The sequence below is a fragment of the Schistocerca piceifrons genome, chromosome 1 (genome assembly GCF_021461385.2).
Source record: "Schistocerca piceifrons isolate TAMUIC-IGC-003096 chromosome 1, iqSchPice1.1, whole genome shotgun sequence".
NCBI lineage: Eukaryota > Metazoa > Arthropoda > Insecta > Orthoptera > Acrididae > Schistocerca > Schistocerca piceifrons.
The window spans coordinates 1,213,311,292-1,213,338,377 of NC_060138.1; the positions used below are offsets into that span (position 1 = coordinate 1,213,311,292).

At 44.6% G+C, this 27,086-nt stretch overlaps 1 protein-coding gene across 1 annotated transcript in view; it reads left to right on the forward strand.

Annotated features, from left to right (window-relative positions):
- The window catches only part of LOC124779465 (chondroitin sulfate N-acetylgalactosaminyltransferase 2-like), a 395,654-nt gene that overhangs the window by 295,985 nt on the left and 72,583 nt on the right, over positions 1 to 27,086 (forward strand). Inside the window, exons 6-7 of the mRNA XM_047253713.1 lie at positions 12,712 to 12,799; positions 12,890 to 13,066. Coding sequence (XP_047109669.1) covers positions 12,712 to 12,799; positions 12,890 to 13,066 — 265 coding nt within the window. The remainder of the gene's footprint in view (positions 1 to 12,711; positions 12,800 to 12,889; positions 13,067 to 27,086) is intronic.

The window sequence follows — 27,086 nt, forward strand, 5'->3', positions numbered from 1 at the left end:
CACCTGATCACATTGCGATAACGTATCGAAAGCGCATAAGCGGGGCAGAAACGAATGGAGAATCGTTCTACCGATAAGACGGGAGGTAAATGAGGAACCGCGCTGACATAAGCCACTTCAAGAAAGCGCCTGGCAACAATCATCGCGCTACTGTCGCGTGCACCTATTGAAACTGGTTGAAGTGAAACCACACGTAACTAGATGTTGGGCGTCACGCGTTAACGCAGAACGTGGAGGCATGAGGCTTGCCTGCTCTGCCGTGATCTTTGGCAGATCTGACAGGAGAGAACAGCTCCGCTACGGGGACGCTGTTCACTGCACATTGTTGAATGTGGGGCTCTGCACCAGACGACCACTGCATTTTCCCATGTTGACACAATTACACCGTCAGTTTCGATTGCAGTGGGCACTGGATCACCAAAATAAGACCGTGGATCAATATACGGGCCTCTTGAGGAAGAAGGAACAACATTTATTACTTCCAAACTACAAAAGATACAAACAAAATTCCAACGCTCCTGGAAAGAAGGTTCAAATTTTTATGCGTTCAGTGTGACCACCATGTGTTACACGACAAATATCTCTCTCAGAGTTTTCCGCTGATGAATTCTTCTCAGGTTATCAGCCGAATGGTGGCGTCGTCTTGTCGCAACGTTTCAATGAGACTCGTACCCATCATCTTCTGGGGGGCTACGAAACTCATTGAAACGTTGCGACAATACGACTCCACCACTCGGCTGATAACCCTAGAAGGATTCATCAGGACAAATATGAGAACAGAGGCTTGTTTCCTGCCACGCACAAAGTAGCTGGTCTCTCGGTTTCAAATTCACAACTTCAACAATGCAATGTTACAGACTTTCAAGAGTGTCAGACATGGGGGGGGGGGGAGGAGATAAAAACGCGGTCTTTTACGTAACCCCACAGATAAAAGTAATAAGGTGTGAGGCCCGGAGATCTGGGAGGCCAACAGCGATGAAGTTCATCTCCTCTAAGCACGTCCAACGTTACCTGAATGAGACCAGCTGCTTCATGTGTGGCAGGGAATGAGCCACCGTTTTGATATTTGTCGTGTAACACATGGTGCTCTCATTGAGTGTATAAAAATTTCAACTTTTTCCTTTCCAGTAACGTTGGATTTGTCTTTTTATATTTTGGTTTTTGGAAGAAATAAATGTTCGAAATCCGTTCCTTCTTTTTGAATAGCCCTGTAAATGCGTCGTCTGGTCGGATGAACCACGTTTCGTGTTACATAAGGTTGGTCGTCTTCTTTGGATACGCCGTCATACTGGCAAGAGTCTGTTCAAAACGTGCTTCTCACCAGAGACGCTAGCCATTCACGTGGTTTTCATTGGGACCTGTTTTAGTAATCGATGGCACCATGACATTTGTGAATAACGTGAGCGTTATTACGGACCGCTTACATACCTTCTTTCTTGATACCTTCCACGACGAAAATGGCATCTTCCAGCAGGATAAATGTTGTAAGAAAATATAATAGTGAACCCTCATTGATATCTTGGCCATTAAATTCACGTAATTTGAACATGATGGAACACGCCTGCGACTCTACAGGACGCCAGCTCCGAGCCCACAAACAGCAAACAGACGGCCCATAATTTAGTGGGGTTCCGCTACCTGTGGGTACAGGTCTGTCGACACTTACCTCCAGAGACCTACCAAGGACTTGTCCAACTCCATGCAGAATCTCTGCTCCATTGCATTCCATAGGTGGACCAATCTGCTACTGTGCCGGTCGTTGTAACGTTTTGGCTCATCTCTATAGTTTATCACTATTATACTCTCATTTGTTACATTCACATTTCTCCCCTTACAAAGCTGCCATAAATCCTTGCCAGAGATGTGGGATACCTGCCTTAGACAAAGTTACCACAAATTCTTCCACAAGCCAGCATTAATATCAAAACCCCCAGTAGTGTCGACATTCGTCCCCACCTTACGGAACTGAGAGCAATGACAAAACCTGCAGCATTCCTTCTTCTCTTATAACTGCTTTTAGTGAGGGGAAACATGAAACCACTAGATGTTGTGAGGTACAATTAAGACTCACGCCACTGCTCCGTCTGCCATGTAACCCCTGCAGTGTTATGTCGCCTGAAATACTAAATTACGTGTTTCGAACTTCACAGGTCATTTTAACATCTACGAGACAAGTTTAAAATTTGAAAGAGGAGGTACACATAATACGTCAAAACTAATATAAAGTAAAACAAAAAGATGTCATTCCATACTACAGATGTCCACTACTACGAAAATCACATCAGTCTTGAATGTAAGTGAGGAGGGTCCTGTCTACAAAAGATAATCCTCTGACGGGCTAATAACTAAATATTAATGTATGTTGACATTTATTAAATAAAATTTAAAAGAGCATTAAGTACGTCAGCCAATAAAATGAATAAGATTGCATTACAAAGTGTGTCATTACCATATGATAGACGTGTTTCTAAAATTACTACCTGTCATCGTCAGGATCGAGAGAAGTAATGTCAAAGTGTAATTTTATACATAAATTTTTAAATCTATTTTAAAGCTTTTAATTGTCTAGGTCGTAACTAAATAACAACTAGCTTCTGTTGAAAAAATGTACCCCGTTCAGATGTGAAAAGAGTTAGCAAACAGGAAATTGCTATAACTGACAAGATCTTAGATTGGCGATAATTTAAGACAAAAAATTTTATCTCAGTACTTAAATAAAGAGACATAACCTACCCAGTTTGGTGAGGAATTAGTGTTCCCATATGTAAAACGGATAAAACATGACATCTGAATTGCAAGACTCATTCTTCAAAAATTATATAAAACAGAAATTAGTGTACCACAGTTTACTCTCACGAACGAGGTATGTTCATTAGAAATAGAACCTATGAAGAGAGGAGCGACAAAGTTCTTTTAAATGTATAAAAGTAAGGAAATAAAATCGAAATGATCTAGAACAGACAGAAATATAACACAAATACAAAAACAGTCTACGTTATCCGAAACAGTTATTTAGCTATAAAAGCAGGCATACCATCATGAATGAAAAGGCACACAAGTGATTTGAAAATAAATATGTATCGGGACATTTGGATCCTCAGGTTCTCATTTCCTTAAGGGAAGCTTGGTTCAGCCTACCCGGATATGTGAATTCACAAAACGAAAGCAGTCATGCGTCTTGAAATTGTCATCATTGCTTTGAAAATATGTCACAGCTTTTTTGTGACATCTTTGTAAAAATTTGCTCACTTCACTTGTCACCCCAAATCTGGGTAAAATGAGCTTTCGACGAAATCCTCCATGCCCTGAACAACTGAGTGTCGTCTTTGCTGTTGTGGTGACCCTTTATAGCCCACAGATGGCTTGTGATTGGTCGGCGTGCGTGATCAGTTCATGTTGTCAGAGACTGCTTTCATATCTGGGCAGGTGGTGCCATTGTTCTCATTGGAACGCAAACAATTTAGCACATTTGTCCGTATCTTCTCAGCATCGAAAGCTCGCTTTCAGGCATTACTAAGATTATAGGCTCTATCACGATTGAAGTTGTTCTCGGACATTATAATTTCAGCTGCTTATTTAATAACAGAAACCCCGCGCGTAGAAACTTCAGACATGATTCCAGCTTCACCAAATATTATTCTGTTTTTATTTGTGACGCGGTGCTTAGTAACTGCTGATTTCTCAAATTCTTATTTTTTTTATGTCCCTGTGGTTTTCTGCATAGCGACGGGTTACAATAAAGGCAGACTTAACGATGTAAGTGTCATTGCTTCCTGACTCGCAAGGCATCTTATAAATCCCAGGGACGTGATGCCAATAAATTATTACAGAGACCCTGGAACCGAGGTTGACGAGAGCTCACGCATTCCTTCCTTAGATGGTCATAAAACAGGAGTTACTCATCTTATTCTCGAGATCCTTTCTGTATTGGTACATGTAGTCCAGCAGAATGGAAGAAACACAATGGTGCATCGTCACGTAATTGTTCAACATTATCGCGTTTTTGTTTCTTGGAGAGCAATAAGTTTGTCACTGTAACGTAAAGCCATTCTTTCGAGACACTTATTTCGGATGTAAATCTCGGAGGTTTATGGGTACCGTCCGTGACTAGTTATCAAAACATCCTGCTTCCCGGATTGAAACCTCGCCACAACTCAAAGTTAGAATAAAAATAATCAGTAATGGCGGCCGAAGGCTTATGGCATAAGAAGTCGTCCTCGTTCTGCCAATGGCCTTGTCAAAGGGGTCACAGGGGGAGTTTCATGGGACTCTCTTGCTGTTGGGGTGGGAAACTGCCCCTAAAGGCGGAAAAATCAGTAATGATCAATGGCATGAGAACGCAGAAGGGAACGGAAATCGCTGCATTAAAGACACATAATGTGTATCCACAGGACATGTGGCCTGTAATTGAAAAAGTGTCATGATGATCTCTCCATTGTCAAAAGATTCTGGAATAGTCCCCCGTTCGCATGTCCGGGAAGGGACTGCCAAGGGGGAGCTGACCATGAGAAAAAGAGTGAATAACCAACGAAAGGATAACGTTCTACGAGTCGGGGAGTGGAATGTCAGAAGCCTGTACGTAGCAATAAAGCTAGAAAATTTGTAAAGCGAACTGCAAAGGCTCAATCCAGGTATAGTGAGGGTCACTAAAGTGAAATGGAAAAAAGACAAGGATTTCTGGTCAGCCGGACATAGTGATTTCAACAGCATCGGAAAATTATATTACTGGAGTAGGATTCGTTATGAATAGGTACGTAGGACAGAGAGTGAGCTACTGAGAACAGTTGGTCTCATCATATTCGACAGCAAGCCAACGCTGACAACGATAGTTCAGGTATACATACCAATGTCGCAAGCAAAACATGAAGAGATTATATGCTGTTGTTGAACAGGTGATTCGTTATGTACAGGGAGATGAAAATCTAATAACAATGATGGTTTGGAACGGGATTATTGGGGAAGGAATAGAAGAAAGGGTTACTGGAGACAGTAGGAATGAGAGAGGAGAAAGACTGAGTTTAATAAATGTCAGATGGTAATAGCGAATAATCTTTTCAAGAATCACAATGGAAGAGATATACTAGGAAAAGATCTGGAGATACTGAAAGATTCCAGCTGTATCACATCATGGTCAGACCGAGACTGGAACATAAGGCGTATCCAAAAGCAGATGTTGACAGATCACACCTTAGTAATGCTGAAGAGTTGACTGATGTTTAAGAGAATTTTCCGGAGTAATCAATATGGTAAGAAGAGTATATTGAAGTTGGATCTTCCATCAGTCTCAAATTGATAAACAATTCTCAAGAATCGGTCGAACAACCACCTTGTAGACCACTTCTTTACTAGATCTTTTAATTTCCTTGACATGCTTCCTATGAACCTGATTTTCCAAGGGCTTGGTCGCTCTGGTTAGTCACTCACAGATATTTGACAGTGGTTACGGTTTACATCAATTTTTCATCATTAACCTAATTGTACAGCAATTGTTCATCAGTTACGTAGTTGTACGATAGTAGGTTTCTTTTCCCACGTATGCGCAATATGTTACATTTACTTACGTTCAGGATCAGCTGCCACTCCCTGTGCCACTCATTACTCATCCGTAGGTTCTTCTGCAAATTGTTGCTATATTCTGGCGCTCCTACCTTCTTATAGACAACCACATCATCGGTGAACAGCATTAAACATGTTCCGACGTATTTCCCTAGATCATTTGTATACACTGTAAATATTAATGGTCCTATCATACTTCCGTGGGGTAGTCCCGAAATTACCTTCACATCTGTCGATTTTGTTACGTTAAGAGCGAAGTGTTGAGCTCTGTCTGCGAGAAAGTCTTGAATCCAGTCGAGAATCTGGTCCAATATTAGGTAACCTTTTTTTTTTCTTTTTTCACCAAGCATCAGTGCGGAACATGGTCAAAAGTCTTCCTGAAGTCGAAGAACACGGCATCAACCTGAGTGCAAATGTCTACAGCGCTATAGATCTCGTGAAGGAAAAGAACCAGTTGAAATTTCACAAGATCTCTGTTTGCAGAATTCATGTCGATTTTTATAGAAGAGATTTTCTTTCTTCAAAAACATCAAAAGAGATTTTCTTTCTTCAAAAACATCACTATGCATAAGCAGAAAACATGTTCCATAAATCTTTAACAGATTGACGTCAACGATATAGACCTATAATTATCTGCATTTCTCCCACGATCCTTCTTGGAAACGGGAATGACCTGCGCTTTTTCCTAGTCGCTACTTAACCCCCCTCCCCCCCCACCCCCCCCCCCACCCCTACCCCCTCGGTTGCTCCAGCTACTAAGACTAATATTGTGGGGACCGTATTACCCAATTCGGAAGAAGGAATTCAGTATTTTGGCCTTCTCTGTGTCATTTCCCGTTTCGATACCATTATGGTAACGCGGTGACTGGATAGATGATTTCGAACCGTTAACTGATTTTACATAACACCAGACTCTCTCAGGGGTTTTAGTCAGATAGGTCGACTAAATTTACTTTCGAATTCACTGAATGCTTCTCTCATTGCTCTCCTGACATTGATTTTTGCTTCATTCAGCTTTTTTTCTCAGCTAGGTTTCTACTTCTCTTAAATTCTTTAGGGAATGAAATAAACAGGAAGTGCAGCACAGACAAGACGAAATGGATGCAGGAAATACGTGAAGAAATCGAAAAAGCAGTGATCGTATGGAGGATTGTCTCAGCATACAGTAAAGACAAAACAACCTTCCGCGAAACAAAAAGCAAGTGTGCTAACATTAAGAGTAGAGAAGATAGCTGAAAAGAGTGCATTCAATACCCCTATGTGGGGGGAGGATATATTTCCTGTCACGGGAGAAGAAATTGGAATCGATAAGGAAGACGTAGGGGATACAGTATAACAGAACGAATTTAAAATAGCTCTGGAAGAATTGATATAAAATAATGCAGATGACATATATGAGATTCCATCGGAATCTCTAAAATCATTGTGGGAACTGGCAAGCAAATGACTACTCAATTTGGCGTGTAGAATCTTTGAGACAGGCGACGTACCATGAGACTTTCGGAAAAGTATCGTCTACACAATTCCGGAGATAGCAAGGACTAATCAGTGCGAGAACTACCGTACAATCAGCTTAACAGCTCATGCATCCAAGTTGCTGACAAGGATGATATACCTAAGAATGGAAAAGATTGAGGATCTTCTAGGTGAAACAATTTGAGTTTATGAAAGCTAAAGGCGCAAGAGAGGTAGTTCTGACGTTACGCTTTATAAATGTAGCAAGACAGAAGAAACACAAAGACGCGTTCATTGGACATGTAGACCTAGAAGAAGCGTTCGACAATGTAAAATGGTGCATAACACTTGTAGAAATTCTGGAAAAAATAAGAGTAAGCTAGAGGCAAAGATGGGTAATATACAGGCTGATAAATTCTTCTCGGGTTATCAGCCGAATTATGACGTCGTCTTGTTGCAACGTTTCAATGAGTTTCGTACCCGTCATCTTCTGGCGAAGTGGTAGGTCTCACTTCGCCGAGAAAGACTGCAATCGCCAATATACAGTCTGTACGAGAACCAAGAGGGAGCAATAATATTGAAAGGCCCATAAAGAAATGCTCGGATTAGAAAGTTGTAAGACAGAGATACAGTCTTTCACCCCTACTCTTCAGGTTATACACAGAAGAAGCTGTGATGAAAATAAAAGACAGGTTCAAAAACGAGACTAAAATTCTTGGTGAAAAGATATCAGTGATAAATAAAATTAGCTGATGATATTGCTGTCCTCAGTGATAGTGAAGAATAATTACAGGGTTTGTTGAATGAAATAAACAGTCTAACGAGTACAGAATGTGTATTGAGAGTGATCCGGAAAAAAACAAAAATAATGAGAAGCAGTAGAAATGAGAATAGCGAGAATCTTAATATCGAAATTGGCAGTCACGAATTAGGTGACGTTATGGAATTCTGTTATCTTGACAGCAAAATAAGTCATAATGGACGAAGCAAGATGGGCATAAGAAGCAGATTAGCATAGGCATAAAGGGCAAGAGAAGTCTACTGGTATCAAACATAGGTCTCAATTTGAGGAAGAGACTTTTGAGAAATCTGGAGCACAGCATTGTATGTTGGTGAAGCATAGACAGTGGGAAAACGGCAACAGAAGAAAACTGACGTGTTTGTGGTGTGGTGCCACAGAAGAAAGTTGAAAATCAGATGGACTGATAGGACAAGAACTGAGGTAGCTCTCCACAGAATTGGCGAGGAAAGGAACGTATGGAAGACATTGGCAAGAAGGGCCAGGATGATAGGACATGTGTTAAGATACCAGTGAATAACTTCCAAAGTACTTCAGGGAGCCTTTAGATAGTAAAAACTGCAGAGGAAGATAGAGATGGGAATAGATTCGGCAAATAATTGAGGACATAAGTTGCAAGTATTACTCTGACATGAAGAGTGTAGCGCAGGAGATGAGTTCATGGCGGGTCGCATCAGTCAGAAGACTGGTAACTCAAAAAAACGGAGTCCAAGTGGTACCTGTCTCAGACAGTTTTAGCTCTGTATATTAATGTATTTAAATCAGCACTCTTCTGGACAGGGTGATGCAAATTTTGTGCACTGAGAATTAAATCAGTGTGCCTTGGTTTGCAAAGTGGACGAGCCACCTGTCCGATTTTCGTCCAACCAGAACATCTAAAATTGGCAGCTTTCCTTCTCTCTCTGTTTCCATAGTAAACTGAATGTTCGGATGCATGGCAGAGCATCGACGTCTTCTGGCCATAACATAGAAGTGTTGTCAATATATCGATAAAATGAAAACTGGCGAAATGAAGCTAAGTTTAATGAGCTTCCCTCGTAGTACTGTGTAAGGGAGTTGGTAACTCTTGGAGGCACTGGAGAAGCCATGTCCATCCTGTCGACAGGTGGTCATGAAAGCATGACCGAACAACCTTACGGTTTTAGGAAAGTGGTTTGTCAACAGTTTAACTGTGTCCTCCATAGGAATTTTTGTAAATAGAAGGACGACAGACAACCCGACTAAAATATCGTTTGGCCCGGTTCTGATTTTCTTGATAATGTCAGTGAAGATCTGAGAATTTTTGATTTTATGGTCGCAGCGTCCAGCTGTGGGAGTCCTTAAGGAAGTGAGGTACCTGGCTGTTCTGTAAATGAGGGAACCAGTAGTACTAACGATGCGACGCAGTGAAACCCCTCCTTTATGGAATTTAGGCAAACTGTACTGCCTGGACGGTCTATAAGCTGGATCGCTGTGGTTCTTCTCGACGACATCAGTTAGATTTCAGCAGCTCCACTGTTCTCTTACATGAAAGAGTTTGGTCACGCTTATGTATTGTGTGCGTTTCGTCCTGCAACAAGTACGATACTTTAAGACACTACCTAGCATTAAGAATGCACGTGGAATATCCCTTGTCAGCCTAAAATACAATTCGATTTTCATCCTTCCGGAAAACCCAAAGCCTCTCCCGCCCTGTTCTGCTAATTTTTGATTTAGGACTCATGGCTATGGCTAAAAAGCGACTTGTGGCTGATATCCTGTGAGAGATTCCGTAACGCCTATCCCAGTCCACTAATAAGCCTCATAATACCCAACTTGTGAGGCATAGGGGTGAAATTCAATCCTCCATTCACGGCCGAAATAGTTCCTTCTTGAACGAGACGTTGATGACAATGTGTGCCGCTCCGTGACATGACGTCGGTCTTTACTTCAATACCAAGCGATCAGTTTGTCGTATGTTTTGCAGCAGACCTGCTAAGATTAGCTCTTTTGAGGGTTGCCTTGATAGCATTAATCCACTCCCGATAGAAGAGTGGCAGAGTTACAGATAAAAAGAGGTGGCAATTACATGGACTATGTGCATTAGATACAGTTAGTACCTTGTATGTCTTGCTTTATTTAAACGGGATAGCACCTATTATTTTAATAGTGGGTGGGATCCAACTCTCAACGCTGCAAGACACGGAGAAGTGTGCTGAATTGTTTATGTTCCTACAGATCGCTGAAACCACTTGTGCGGACATGGACACAAGTGCATGGCAAAACTATATAATGATAACATTCGGCGATCAATGACAAGCCAACTATAGGTTACAAATTGTCATCACACCAGCATAAATGACAGCCTGCTGCTTCTGACGAAGACGATGAAAGAATCTGTGGGCAGTTAGAGATTTTACCCTTGAGTTGACGCAACAAATGATCCGAGAATGGACGTTGCCCACCTTGTATATTTCTAGTAAAAGTGGAATACCTCGGAGAGTTACAGTCCAGTAGTCTTTAATGTGTATTGCTGGCGGTGGGGTTGACACAATGGTTGAGGTGCAGCTGATAATGGAGAAGCGTTACATACGTGCAAGCAGCAGCCGATGGCGACGCACGGGTCGGTTTCAGTAAGTAATGCAACACTTTTTTTGTCGGCGAGTTTCGGTTGAAAAAATGCTTAATTTGTTGTGAGACATCGTGGAATATTCTCGCTTGAGCCCCTGTAGTTTCATGAGGTTCCGGCAGTTGGCGATGCTATATATTAGCCTTCAAAATGGCGATCGTTACAGAGCTGCTTTCGAGGCAGAGAGCTGTCACTGAGTTTCTTCTGGCGGAAAACCAGCTGATCTCATAAATTCATGGGCGCTTGCAGAATGTGTACGGGGACCTGGCAGTGAACAAAAGCACGGTGAGTCGTTGAGAGAGACGTCTGATATCGTCGCAACAACGTCGAAAAACCTCCCGCTTGCAGGCCGACTGCACACAGCCGCATTGTTGGAACGTGGGGACACTCTCATTCGAGGTGGTCAACGGATCACAATCAGTCTCTTCGCTGCACAGTTGGACGTCTTTGTTGGTAGAGCTGACATACTCGTCCACCAGTTGCTGTACTCAGAGATGTGTGCCCGACGGGTAAAAAGCAACGAAGGACCATCACTGGTGAAATTCGACCATTACTAGGCTCATCGTGAAACTTTTGCCGAACACTGTCACAGGCGATAAAACATGGGTACATCATTTCGAATGGGAGACAAAACGGCAATTCATGGAATGGCGCCATACTACATCTTCTCCAAAGAAAAAGACCAGAGCCGGTAAAGTCACGGCGACCGTCTCCTGGGACTCTGAAGCGGTTATTCTGTCTGATGCCCTCCCTCATGGTGCAACGATGAACTGTATTTTGGTACCCTCAGGAAATTAAAGAAACGAAATCATTGCGTTGGTCGCCACAAAAATGCAAACGAACTTCTCCATATCCGTGACAACGCAAGCCTTTACACAAGTCTGTGTACCCTTCAGGAGCTCACAAAACTTGTTGGGACTGTTCTTCGTCATCCACCCTGAATCTCCCACCTACCAACTTCCGTCCGTCTGGCCCAATGATGCATTCCACATAACGTGGATATTGGGGAGGCTATTGATGCAGCGATGCGTTGCCTCCGACGTCGACCAGTAGAGTTGTACCATCGGGCATACAGGCAGTCCCAGTAAGATGGCGTGAGTCCATCGCATTGAACGGAGATATCTAAAAGGGTGGGGAAATACGTGGTGTAGAGCAGTGGTTCGCAAAAGGTTGTCCGAGGACCCCCAGGGGTCCGCAAGCTATGCTAGAGGGGTCCGCAAGATGCTATTAGAATAAAAAATATATTAAATATATTTCGTAATGAGGACTCAAAGTTCAGATTGAACTCATCTCATTAAGAACTGAAAATTAAAACTGTATACTGAGGACGATAAATAGTTTGGACAAGAAGAGAATAGAAGCTTTCGAAATGTGGTGCTACAGAAGAATGCTGAAGATTAGATGGGTAGATCACATAACTAATGAGGAAGTATTGAATAGGATTGGGGAGAAGAGAAGTTTGTGGCACAACTTGACCAGAAGAAGGAATCGGTTGGTAGGACATGTTCTGAGGCATCAAGGGATCACCAATTTAGTATTGGAGGGCAGCGCGGAGGGTAAAAATCGTAGAGGGAGACCAAGAGATGAATACACTAAGCAGATTCAGAAGGATGTAGGTTGCAGTAGGTACTGGGAGATGAAAAAGCTTGCACAGGATAGAGTAGCATGGAGAGCTGCATCTAACCAGTCTCAGGACTGAAGACCACAACAACAACAACATACTGATGGAGTACTCTGTTGTAACTGTATTTTTTCAAATAAATAATACCTCGAATGAAATTAGTGTTTTCTTATTTTTCACACATGTCTACTCAATGCAATCTAAAGTATAGTACTCTTGAAAAACCAGTACACCCGGTTTCAATTTTTTCCTGTCGTTTTCAGTTCATTCTCAATTTTTATTTTTTTAAGGAGTTTATTATACTAAACACCCAGATTTTAAGACAAAGATTTTGAGCAATAATAAAAAAGTTAACAGTAACAATAATGGCTAAATTGGAAAAGTTGTAAGCTCAATATTTTTCCAGTAATGAATACGTCAATGTTTTTTCTAAGTATCAAAAATAGAAAACGTATAAAAAGTCTCTTAATTTGGCTTTTTTAGGTACTTGGTACGGTGATATGACGAGGTACCAATCATGCTCGATGAGGGGGTCCTCGAGAAAATTTTTTTGGGAACCCTTGGTGTACAGAAATCCTAAATAAAACCAACCTGTTGTCAGAAAGAAATGTGTTGCTTTACTCTCGTATTGTTCGCCTCTGGTACTTTGAGTATACACGAAGTACCAGCCTCGCCCCGCCGTGTGGTGTGCAGGGTGCAGCTGACGGTGGTGTACTTCGGCGAGGAGGGCCTGGCGGAGGCGCGCGCCGCCATGTCCCGCGCGCTCTCGCTGTCGCTGGCGGCGCGCTCCCCCTCCGCCCCCGCCTCCGCCTCCGCCGGCACCGGCGCGCCGCCGCCGCCCCCGCACCGCCGCCCCCAGCACGGCGAGGAGCCGCTGCGGCTGCTGGCGCTCAACGAGTCCTTCTCCCGCGGCCGCGGCCTGCGCGTGGCCGCCGAGCGAGCCGCCCCCGACCGCCGCGACGCGCTGCTCTTCATGTGCGACGTCGACGTCGTCTTCAGCGCCAGGTTCCTCGACCGCTGCCGCTGGAACGCCCGGCCGGGGAAGAAGGTAGGCAATAGCTGAATACCACAGGCTGCTCCAGCCCGAGCGCTTCGGGCAGTCGGGCACCCGCGGACACAGGTAAACACGGGTGGGATGTGAAGTGTCGTATGGCTAGGGCCTCCCGTCGGGTAGACCGTTCGCCTGGTGCAGGTCTTTCGAGTTGACGTCACTTCGGCGAACTGCGTGTCGATGGGGATGAAATAATGATGATTAGGACAACACAACATCCAGTCCCTGAGTGGAGAAAATCTCCGACCCAGCTGGGAATCCTTAGGATTGACATTCTGTCACGCTGACCACTGAGCTACCGGGGGTGGACATACGGGTGGGAAAACAGCTGTGGCACAGGCTCTCAGAAGGCCAGGCCATACTGCACTGACCGAGTGCTTGAGAGCAGGGGGGACCGAGCAGTTCGGGCATGCGCGGAACACTAGCAAGATGGCTGCCTAGCTCCGCCTAGCCGGTGCGCCTCTGTCTTGGCCCATGGGACAGCATTAAAACAGTCTGTAGTTCTGTACGGAACACTACGACATTCACTGGCACACACACACAACAGGGCCGCGTACAGTAGCCAGAGGTCCTTTGGCTGAACCTGTAGTGCGAGGCCCAACTGTACAGATGTTGTGGCAATTCAGGCGAATAAATAGCATTTTTTAACCACGGAAGTTAATCGCTGATGTTTTAACACGTTCCAATCAGGTTGTCCCTTTTCCTTAGCTGTGTTTCCCATATCGCACCCCAACAAGAACAGTGACAGATCTAAAAAGTGCAATACTAGAGAAATATCGACTACATGATTTTATGAAACTTATACTGAAATAGTATAAGCGTTCTCTAGATTTCAAGCAAGTAATTTTGCCAGTAGATTCCATTATAGTGTACACAACAGTGCCGGCCGCTGTGGCCGAGCGGTTCTACGCGCTTCAGTCCGGAACCACGCTGCTGCTACGGTCACAGGTTCGAATCCTGCCTCGGGCATGGATGTGTCTGATGTCCTTAGGTTAGTTAGGTTTAACTTGTTCTAAGTTCTAGGGGACTAATGACCTCATATGTTAAGTCCCATATAGGGACCGATGACCTTAGCACTTAAGTCCCATAAGATTTCACACACATCTCAACATTTTGAACATTTTTTAAGTCCCATAGTGCTTAGAGCCCTTTGAACCATTTACACAAAAGTAATATGGACATGCAGTTCTGTTCTCGTCGAATGTGAGGAGCTGTTATCAGGTAATTTTCAATTATTTCTTTCAGTTATGTCACTTTTTTATTTTATAAAAATCTGAAATTGTTTTATTACGAAATGCAAAATTGTAATTTATGAAAATTAATACAGCTGAATAAGGGACATCAAATTCCATTGTCCTTTACCTTTCCTTACGGATCGTTATAGGGCCCCCACTTTTAGACGGTGGACAAAAACGCATTTCACTTCATGCTTCCGCAGAACTCCTGGTGGAAATGCTACCTATGTCAGGTGAAAATGTTTAATTAAAACTTCAATAAGAGAACACTGATAACTTCAAAAGTCAAAGCTTGTACAAAATTTGATTCCACCGTAATATCCCTCGTATCTGATTCTGACTATTAATATGTGTGAATGTAATACTCTATCCTATTTTTGTTTTAATAATATTGTCAAACAAATTTATATCCTGTTTTTCAGCACTTATATCCCCATGTTAAACTGGTTACATCAATATCTACAAACATTATTCGCGTCCACGCAAGAATCCAGTACTCTATGAAGGACGCACGTTTCTATTACCTAACCATGCTTGTGGACGGGCTTCAGCTTAACTTTACCTACAAATTGAAAAGTGTCATTTAAATTCGACGTAACGTCGTCATTATGATGTACTCCTCACTTGATGCTCTAGCAGTGATGCCACTGAGCCGTGGAGGGGTTGATGGCGTCGCCTTTTGGAATTCGTGGCGCCACTAGCGCCATCTGTCGTGAGACGTCCCTGTGGTTTGAGGCCACCATACCCCCAGGACTTAAGTCCTAGTGACTTTGATTTGGTTCCGAAGATGAAGGAACCACTTCGTGGCATTCGCTTGAGAACTTGTTCAGAGATTCGGCACGCAGTAGACCGCTCTATTCGCATCATCAACGCCTTCCACATCACTGCCAACGGGTTCTACACAACGCTGGTGACTACTTTGAAGGACAGTAACAGGTGCAAACATGTAACTCATTTGTACCGGTTGTGAATAAATAGTAGACACTATTTAAGCTCCAACCCTCGTATTTAATTGTACAGGGATTGAATAAAAATAGGGAAACACCGCAAGAAATGCATTCTTGGACATTAATACAGATGGTAGCCAAGCCTGTGGATCGCGCTGCTGTATTTGACGACGAAAGGCAGCTATACAATGTGCTCAGTGCGTTGCGAGTCAGTCGTGGTCAGAAAAGAGTTATATGGAGCTGTGATTGCATTATGTCGGAGCTAAGTGAATTCGGACGTGAGAAAATTGTTGGTACTCGCATGGTGGATACTTTCGTAACCAAGAGAATCGAAGTGTTTTGTGTTTCAAGAGGCTCTGTATCGAAGGTTTATATCGCATACAGAGAAAGCGGATAAACATCATCCGCTGAGTCACATCGCGGACGAAATGTTTTGAGCGATCGTGACAGACAGTCATTGAAGAGGACTGTGACTCAAAATACGAAGACGACAGCTGCAGAGGTCACTGCATAACTGAATGTCGCGCTGGCGACCCATGTCGGCACCAAAACAGCACGAAGGGAGCTCAGTAAGCTGGGAACTGCAGGGCGAGGTGGAATTTAATACCACACATGAGTGATACAATTGCCCATAATAGGAAAACGAGGTGGCGAAGCCACAAAACCTAGGCTATGGAGCAATGGAAGAAATTCATTTGTTCGGATGAGTATTGTTTCATACTGGTTCTAATTCCTGTCCGAGGTTACGACCCTAGAGTGAAACATGGAAGGGGTTCGGTGATGATTTGGGCAGGATATTGTAGTATTCCCTGGGCCCTATGGTTAAAATGGCTCTGAGCACTATGGGACTTAACTGCAGAGGTCATCAGTCCCCTAGAACTTAGAACTAATTGAACCTAACTAACCTAAGGACATCACACACATCCATGCCCGAGGCAGGATTCGAACCTGCGACCGTAGCGGTCGCGCGGTTCCAGACTGTAGCGCCTAGAACCGTACGGCCACAGCGGCCGGCCCCTATGGTTACTTTGCAATGTCTCAGTCAAGGATCATGCGACCATATTGGCTCATAAACTCCATCACATGGCACAATGTTTGTTACCTAATGGGGAGGCTGTTTTTCAAGACGGCGGGGTCGCCGTTCTCAGAGCTCGTTTCGTTCAGAATGGATTTTCTGAGCACAAGAATGAATTATCAAGTCTCTCCTGGCCCCACAACTACCAGATCTGAACGTTATTGAGCGTTTGTGGTCTATTTTGGAGAGGAAGGTGGATGATCGCTACCTCTCCATCATTGTTATTTAAACTCGCTATTATTTTGCAGGAAGAATGATCTAAGATTTCGTCTAAAACTACACAGGACCTGTTTTTACCGACTTCGACACGACTACGACCTGTTTTGAATCCCATTGCCTTTCCTACACCGTGTGATGCGTTTCTGCTTGTTCTATATTTTTTATCAGTTTCCTGTACCTATTTTGTCAGGAGATATTATACATCACTGATGACGCCTAGTATGAATAGAAAAATAGATTTGGTTAGAAACACCACATACTGTGAGTTGCAAAATACGGATTGCCACACGAAAACGTAAGCAAATACGAAAATAGGCGCGAAAACATCGCAAAAAACTAAATTACATTCTAGAAGATAGGTTAACTCCCAGCAAAAAAGTTAACTCTCAGCAAAAAACTTTTTTCATCAATATCGTTTGGTTGCAGATGACAAGCTACCTGTAATAATTAACACAAAAGTGATCCAGAAAATTCATGTTCATCAAATGTAAAGGTATTTACAAAAAGACATGATCTGTTGTCTGAACTAAAAATTGCATATAATTTTATAATCATTTAAAACATGTTCACATTGCAGAATAAATAAAAACGAAAACCCACTGCTGATGGCACAGTGGTGCCGAAACATGTTTGGGTACTGAGAAAAACGGTGTTTTGCGTAGCTGGCGGAACTCATATACAAAAATTTTTAACTGTAAACACGGCCAATGCAAGGAGCTGCAAATCAAAATGACGGATTTTGTATTATCTACATGATAAACATAACTGACAAACAAAGAGGTTTAATTTTTCGTCATCACAGAAGAACTACTAAAATTTTCAAGCGAAGACGAAAGTCTTAAATTTAAAATGAAACATGTCGAAAACAAATCCCATAACACGTTCGTGGAGAGTACGTCAAAATAAGCGGAGAGCGACTGTCAGCTGCGCCGGCTGGCGAGATACCTCACTCGGCGCGGTGTTGACGCCCTCCCGGCGCTCGTGTTTTGTCGCTCCCCCCCCCCCCCCCCCCCCCCCCCGCCCACACCAGCACTGTAGCACTGTGTTGCGTCGCTTCCGGCGCAGCGCGGCGTGTGTCGTCACGCGACATGGCGCCGCTTCCGCCGCGAGGCGCGGCTTGTAACCGGAAATTGGACAGCGCGCCGCGATAGTGTTTTGTCGTGTCCGCAAACAGGCGCCGCGTGACGGTGACGTCACGGCCGGTGATTTGCAGCCGATGGGCGGCGCACGGCGGCGCTACAGCCGCCGCTCTGTGGAGGGGCCGTTGGGCGGCGCTGCGCTGCCGGGATGTCAGCCGCTCGTCCCACCCACAGGCGTCCGGAAGCCGACTCTCTCTTCTAGCGAGCCGCTGCGCTTGTCGCACCCCTAACACTTCGTAGTCGATTCCGTAAACAAAGGTTTCTTCGTCAATGAAATCCAGGTCGCCGTAAACAAACCCTGTTCCTGCATTCCTTGACTTCCGGTAACCGTTCAAGACAGTTACGCACTGTCATTTAACGAAGGAAATATGGTCTTACCGAGTATTGGGACAGATTTTTGACAGGATTCACGACTTTTTATGGAGCAGCATTCAGTACGTTATTCTCAGCAGTACGAAACTGACAGAAGCAAAAGTAATTACTGAAGTACCTAAGGGGAATATTATGGGGCTATTACTGCACACTGACGTAATAAAAGTCATTGGATAGCGATATACCCACATACAGATAGCGGTAGTATCGCAAACACAATTTACAAAAGGGCAGTGTGCTGACGAAGCTGTCATTTCTACTCTGGTGATTCATGCGAAAAGGTTTCCGACCTGATTACGGCCCACGACGGGTATTAACAGATAGTTGGAGCTAGACGCATGCGACATTCCATTTCCAAAACCGTTAGAAAGTTCAATATTCCGAGATCCAAGGCGTGAAGAGTGTGCCGTGAACACCAAATTTCAGGTATTACCTCTCGTCACGGTCAAAGCAGTGGCAGACTGCTTTAAGTTAATGAACGAAAGTAGCTGCATTTGAGATGAGTTGTCAGTGCTAACAGACAAACAACATTGCTTGAAAAACCCGCAGAAGTCAATGTGAGATATACGACGAAATTATCCCTTAGAGCAGGCTGTTCCAACCGAGCTCCAGAGAGCCGGAGCGCTCCGGAGCGCTCACTGCGGCAGCTCGGAGCCCGCGTGGAGGGAGAAAGCGAACTCTCTGCCCCCTGGCCGCATGCAGCCGTAATAATCCGTGCTCAATGACAGCTATGACTAGCCGCGGAAGCCCTGTACCTCTGTTGGAGGATACCTTTCTGTTCATTGAGAGGCATGGTCGACCGCAGTGTTTTGTATGTCATAAAGTATTTAATTCTGCGAAGAGGTACAATACACAGATTTAAATACAGTCAGGTAGAAGGCGTTACACGCAGAGAACTGGTAGCCAGGCTTAAGAACGACATACCAGCAGACGTATGTTTAAAAACGGATTCGTAATACGGAGGGTATCAAAACATGCAACATAGTTCGTGTTCTGTAATGCACCAAGAGGCACTGTGTGCTGAAACAGTAGAGCTAGGTGGCGTAATGAAAGATGTCGTGAAGTGTGTGAATTTTGGGCGTCGTCAAAGGATTCCTGAAAGATGTGGAAGCGGAGTATGGGGATATATCTTACCACAGTACAGTTCGTTGGCTGAGTCGTGGAAAAGTTCTTGATGTTTTCTTTGCCATTAGTGAGGAAATATCCCTTTTCTAGAAATGAAAGGGGAAGAAATGCGTTGTCTGAAAGATATAAAATGGATATCAGACCTGGCGTTCCTAGCTGACATAACTATGCATCTGAATAATTTAAATCTGTCATTGCAGGGCAAAGGACAGCTAATCGTTGACATGCACGACCAGATCAAAGTGTTCATGGAAAAGTTACGTTTATTTGAGAGGCAAATGAGTAATGGACATCTAACGTTCTTCAATCATCTTGCTTCTTTAAAACTACCTGAAGGTACTACTTTCGGCGATTACCAAGCAAACTTAAAGCAGCTCATCACGTCGTTTGAAACACAATTCCGAGACCTCACTAGTTTGGAAATGGAACTTAAGGTGTTCAGCACTCCTTTTTCAGTTTCTACCGATGACTTGTCATCGTCACTTCAATTGGAGATTATTGATTTGCAAAATTCAACTTTGTTGAAAGAGAGGTACTACAACACGTTGTATTTGTCACGATGGTAGTGTTCATTACAGAAAAAAACATTTCGCAAACTTCACAACAATGCCGCTCAGATCATGTGCATGTTCGGATCTACGTTTTGATGTGAGCAGCTTTTCTGAGCAATGAAAACTGTTATAAAGTAAGGAACGATCGCTTCTTCAGGAACACTTTGACGCCTGATATTTCCGATCTTGCAATGAAAAGAAAATTTCAAACTACAGAGGCCTAATAAATTTAGTATGCAATTTCTTGTAAAACATTTGTTTCTTATTTATTTCCTGAAGATCGTATTTCCTGGTGCAGCACGTCACCACGTCTTAGCAGCTAAGAGTGTGTTGTCGATCTTGTAAGACGCAGCTGGCACATCAAAACGCTTGCCTTGCCGCCTGCCTCAGCCAGTCGTGCCACGTGCCGGCGTGCCGGCCCACTTGACTGGTCACAGCGAGCGACACGGCTCCCTGGAGCAGGGAGCGCTCCGCGGCTCACAACGGAGCCCACGAGCTGGAACAGCCTGCCTTAGAGTATTGAGGTGAAATGTGACTTTAATGGGCTGTGGCAGCGGACGACCGACGCGAGTGTCTTCGCTTACTCACAATATCGTCTGCAGCGCCACTCCTGGTATCGTGACAATATCGGTTGGTCCTAGACAACTAGAAAACCGTGGCCCGGTCATATGAGTCCTGATTTCAGATAGTCCAGACCCCCCGAAGCCTTGGACTCAAATCGTCAAGAAGGTACTGTGCAAGCTGGTAGTGGCTCCGTATTGGTGTGGGCGGTGCTTACATGGAATGGGCTAGGTCGTCTAGTCCAACTGAACCGGACATTGAGTGGAAATGGTTATATTCGGCTTCTTGGACACCATTCGCAGCCATTTATGGACGTAATGGACCCAAACAATGATGGAATTTTTGTAGATGACAATGCGTACCGGGCCACAATTGTTCGCGATTGCTTTGAAGAATATTCCGGACAGTTCGAGCGAATGATATAGCCATCCAGTTCGCCCGACAATAATTCCATAATCGAGAGGTCAGATCGTGCACAGAAGCCTACTTTCGCAATTATGGACGGCTACTGAGGTAGTGTGTTTCACTATTTCTGCATGGAATTCCGACTACTTGTTAAGTCCACACCACGTCGAGTTGCTGTGCTATGCCGAGCAAAAGGGGTCCGTCACGATATTATAAGGTACTCCATGACTTAAGTCACCTCATTTTATCGTACAGGGTGATCAGTCGTTAACTCATCTGCTTTTATGAAGTACGGCCGGCTGGAGAGCCCGGCTGATGTGACTGCTGGGTGGGTGAGGGAGGCCCACAGTGAATAAATAGTACGGTTTACAATGTGAGTTATTTCTAACACACAAAACATAAACACTGTAACAGGAAAGTAAATTACTCACGTATATTGGGCAACGAGATACTGGAACTGCCTCCCTTCGTTATTCAAGCGTTCCTCACATTTGATTAGGAAATTGCATATTACACTCTGTTGTTTCCTGACAGAAATGGCTCTAATTTCTCGACGAATGTTAGGTTTAAGGTATCTAAAGTGTATGGAGATCATTTGTGCATTGTAGCTTTTTACCCTCCCCCCCCCCTTCCGCCCAAGAGATAACAACCGCAGGAGCTGAAATCGGGGGAACGAGGAAATCGTATGTTGTTAGTGATAACTCTGTTTTGAAACATGTCAAGATTTTCAGTAATGAGAAAATGGCCCTATGTGCTGTCGCAAACTCCTGCTCAAAAGATGCGAAACCACATTCTTACTCAGCAAACTGGCCAAAAAAGACAACAAATTGTTTTCCACATATCTCTCGCTGTTATTTGTTTCTTGAAGAAATAGAGCCTATTATTATCTCACAGCTAATAGCGTACCACACTCCTGGTTTTTGATCATGCATAAGTGCCCTGTGTATAACTTTAGGCTTATAACGTTAGGGTTTTCAGAACTCCAGCAATAGTTATTTTGTTCCCCCAATTTCTTCAGGCAAAGATGATGGAGGCGCATTCCGTCGAAACGTTGCTACGAGACGACGACGCTACTCGGCTAACAAACCGTGAAGACTTCACACATGAAATTGGCCGAGAAAGCCTGCACTTACATACAACTGTCAGTTTCTCCGTCATGCTCCCTATTCCGAATCCATTCACTAAACCGCAACTTTTTTGCAGGGTTACCCGGTTTAACGTCTTGCGCAGCAGTTATGTCTTAGGGATGTAACTAAAGTGACTTTGTAGCCTTTTTAACATGGCCATAAATGATTCCCATTTGCTGAGAAACACGTCGATCTTCTATCTTCACGATCAGCGGCAAGAACGATTCTCAGGACGTAAGGAAACAGTTTATTTCATGCCAGTAAACACAAGTCCATTTTTAGTGGTAGTGACCGTGGATGAAGGCTAAAATAAGAAACGATAATTGGCTGGTGCCCTTATCACATCAAGAACAATAATTTCTGTCTAAATGCCTAGACAACGAAATAATTCTTTGAAGCTGGCCAATTCTAATAGATCAACAGTTCAACTAACTAGTTCTGGCGCGAAGTCCAACATTGGAAAGTACTCAGGCCTGCTTAAATTAGGCTGTCAACATAATTCAGGTATAAAATAAGTGCATCGGCAATGTTTTCTGGAATTAAACATTAATCACTGATAGCGTCCATAGGATGTGAGAGTTTTAGACCTCGGTGTAATCAAAGTCAACAAGTATTAAAATTAGAGATCCAAGCTCTTGATACAGCGTCGTAGGCCACACGTCAATTATTAATGGTCAGGAGTCTTATGTTTCTTCCAGGAGGAAGACTCGGCGGTGTATCGCCGGTGAATTCCGATTCGTCTTCCTGGATGTACCGAAGTAAGCAGCTAATTGTGGAAGAGTGGTAGCTCTCGGCGCCAGGCCTAGCGGTTTACTCGGCGAAGACGGTCTTCTGTGGTTTGCGGGCGGCCGTAAATGGGTTGCCCGTGGCAGAGTATTCTGCGCACTTTTTTCAGTCACGTGTCTATGTGCAATAAACCAGCCCGTGTACGTCCCGACCTCTAGCGGCGTATCTGGCGCCTCCTGGTGGCTGCCTTCTTGACGTGCCTGCTTGACGGTCGACATGCTGACCCCTAATCGGTCCGGGACCCGCCTGACGAATCTGTTGTGCAGGTAGCCTGTGCGCGTAGGCGCTTGGCTGAAAAACTGATTTTCTAGGCCTTTCCAGAGCACGCCCTGTGCAATCCAGATTCCCTCTTCTCTAAGGGCAACAGACCACTCATCAACGCGGACATCAACGCAAGCTCTGCACTCTGGCATGCTGATTAGGACAGATGCCAAAGGACAAGTAATAAAGGTCATCATAAATTAATGGAGCTTTTTGTGCTCAATAAGGTAGGACAAGCCTCGATATAACGTGGAAACGCCGGAGATATCAGTAACATGCACATTTCATTAGCAAACGAAACATCTGTAGCACGTATCACTGACTGGAAGTTATATGACAGAGCAACACACTGCGATCACTATGTGATAATTATAAACGCTGCTACACTCACAAACATATTGACCCAACAACCGCGATTGCCGCTGAACAGGGCAAACTAGCCGACACTAAAAGATGTTATAGAAAAATTCCCCTTGGACACCACCTGAGGAAGTATTGATTACAGGGCACACATATTAACTCATCCACTACAGAGAACGCAAATCGCTGCAGTCTACAAACCAGTGACATACGTAAACAAAGTATACTGTAGACGACGTAAATAACAAAACTAAGGAGGTATTCACGAGACAAAAGACGATACTACCAACGAGCAAAGAGAACGCAAGAAAAAGAAGTCAGGCTGCAGCAATACCTTGAAGCCAAACGCCGATACAAAGACGAATGACAAAAAAATAAAAGGCAGGGCCGTTGGGACAGTTTTGTTACGTCCAGCTTACACAATAACGTATGCGGAGAGTCCTTCAAAAAAAAAAGACTGAAAGAATAAAAACACCAAAGGTAATGTCAACATTAAAGCGTGACGAAGGGCTGGAGATGCTCGCCAGAGTACCTACTAAAGAAGCTACTATCACACGGTGACCCTACACGCCATCAACGCCACCATACAGACCTAAGGAGACACATGGACATTAATTACATAATTGGTGGAATCACTACTCCTCCCGCTCGTGAGGAGTCTCCGTTGGCAATAATGAAATTTAAGACAGGAAAACTTCGGGCCCAGATGGAGTTCACTTAGAAACCATTAAAACTGCTGCACCACTGATTGTCCCCTATCTGAAGGGCTTACTTAATGCCTCTTTACTGCAAGGGAGGATAACCGTCTGCTGGAAGACGGCCAATGCAGAGCTTATCGAAATATCAGCGGACATGGACTCAACATAACCAAAATCATATAGACCTGTCTACTGAATGTAAGGTGAGACTAGTCACACAGATAGCTTCTGGATCTCAGTTCACATCAGCATGGGTTCAAGCCACAAAGGTCTATCGACGATACAGTAAATAGAGCTTTACAGATAACTCACAGCACTCACGACAAATATGTGGTGGCAATATTAATTGATGTATCTGGCGCTTTTGACAACCTTTGATGGCCTGTGCTATTCTCAAAAGTAAGACAAATGCGAATTCCAACAGCTTTATATAAAACCTTCCTCGACTGCTCCAAAGACAAAGTTGTAGTATGCCGATTGAGTCACCAAAGAGTTGTCAAAAAAAAAAAAATACATAGGGTGCCCACTGTTTCATATATGGACCCATATTCTGGGACATTGCTATTGAGTCGCTGTTAGACAACCTATACAGAGATGATGATAGAGCAATGGGGGTAACAGCGTACGCTGATGATTTACTCGTAGCGACAACAGGAAACTCAAGAAGACACTTCGAACAAAAGACTACTCACCTACTCGTAGACATCAACGGATGGGGTAACAACAATAATCCAATAATTGCAGCTAATAAAACGGTGTACATAGTACTGAAACGTGAACTTAAGAGAAACCCCAGCATCAAGCTAAATGACCTAACCTTGGAACGCGAAAGAGTGACAAGATATCTAGGTTTACACATTGACGACAAACGGAAGTTCTCTGAACGTATCAGACTTACAACAGACAAATCAATTAAAACAATGAATAAATTATCAATAATACAAACAACAAAATTCTGACTAACTATAAAGACAATAGGTACATATCATATCCCAATAATCTTTTCCACAGAATGCCTCGCAGCGAGCGCCTGGGCGCATTGACTGAGGCTTGCAGCACATAAAATCATTGTTAGACTTGGTCAGAGAAGAGTTGTGCTCAGAATGTCGGGAGCCTTCGGCACAGTATCGGTGGAGGTACTATACGTAGTGATGGCGTGTGCCCCTAACATCACCATCGGTCAAAGAGCGGCAGCGTACCGATAGAAGAAAGGCAGCTGCGACAAGGTATTTGATATTACAGGAGACGGCATCACAGAAATGCGCCAACTAAACGGCTCGCGAAATGCCTGGAAGAAAGAATTGGATTCGTCGCGTCTACACCTTTTTCCCAAACACCAAGGAACGAGTGAGGCTGAAACATGTAGATAACGCCTCACGGGCCATGGTCCATATCCAGATCATCTCCATCGGTTTGGTCTCAGGATAACACCCACGTGCGCTTGTGGAGAACTAAGAACTCCTGAACATGTCCCTTTACACTATGACAGACTCTCACACACACACACACACACACACACACACACACACACACGACCCCGAACTAACTGTAACAACAAGGAACAACTTTTATGATAGTCAGACCATTGGAACATACTGAATGACATAACCGATAATGTGTCAGTACGTCAAACGAATTATACAAACAAGCACAAACACATACGCAAATAAGGGCAAACACAGAAACACCGGAACAGGATACTTGGAATAATAGAGACACAGACACAAACACAGAAATAGAATTAGATGCTGAAACCGATACAAACAGGGAGATTAATATACAGACCTAGATGTAAGATACACTCCTGGAAATGGAAAAAAGAACACATTGACACCGATGTGTCAGACCCACCATACTTGCTCCGGACACTGCGAGAGGGCTGTACAAGCAATGATCACACGCACGGCACAGCGGACACACCAGGAACCGCGGTGTTGGCCGTCGAATGGCGCTAGCTGCGCAGCATTTGTGCACCGCCGCCGTCAGTGTCAGCCAGTTTGCCGTGGCATACGGAGCTCCATCGCAGTCTTTAACACTGGTAGCATGCCGCGACAGCGTGGACGTAAACCGTATGTGCAGTTGACGGACTTTGAGCGAGGGCGTATAGTGGGCATGCGGGAGGCCGGGTGGACGTACCGCCGAATTGCTCAACACGTGGGGCGTGAGGTCTCCACAGTACATCGATGTTGTCGCCAGTGGTCGGCGGAAGGTGCACGTGCCGGTCGACCTGGGACCGGACCGCAGCGACGCACGGATGCACGCCAAGACCGTAGGATCCTACGCAGTGCCGTAGGGGACCGCACCGCCACTTCCCAGCAAATTAGGGACACTGTTGCTCCTGGGGTATCGGCGAGGACCATTCGCAACCGTCTCCATGAAGCTGGGCTACGGTCCCGCACACCGTTAGGCCGTCTTCCGCTCACGCCCCAACATCGTGCAGCCCGCCTCCAGTGGTGTCGCGACAGGCGTCAATGGAGGGACGAATGGAGACGTGTCGTCTTCAGCGATGAGAGTCGCTTCTGCCTTGGTGCCAATGATGGTCGTATGCGTGTTTGGCGCCGTGCAGGTGAGCGCCACAATCAGGACTGTATACGACCGAGGCACACAGGGCCAACACCCGGCATCATGGTGTGGGGAGCGATTTCCTACACTGGCCGTACACCACTGGTGATCGTCGAGGGGACACTGAATAGTGCACGGTACATCCAAACCGTCATCGAACCCATCGTTCTACCATTCCTAGACCGGCAAGGGAACTTGCTGTTCCAACAGGACAATGCACGTCCGCATGTATCCCGTGCCACCCAACGTGCTCTAGAAGGTGTAAGTCAACTACCCTGGCCAGCAAGATCTCCGGATCTGTCCCCCATTGAGCATGTTTGGGACTGGATGAAGCGTCGTCTCACGCGGTCTGCACGTCCAGCACGAACGCTGGTCCAACTGAGGCGCCAGGTGGAAATGGCATGGCAAGCCGTTCCACAGGACTACATCCAGCATCTCTACGATCGTCTCCATGGGAGAATAGCAGCCTGCATTGCTGCGAAAGGTGGATATACACTGTACTAGTGCCGACATTGTGCATGCTCTGTTGCCTGTGTCTATGTGCCTGTGGTTCTGTCAGTGTGATCATGTGATGTATCTGACCCCAGGAATGTG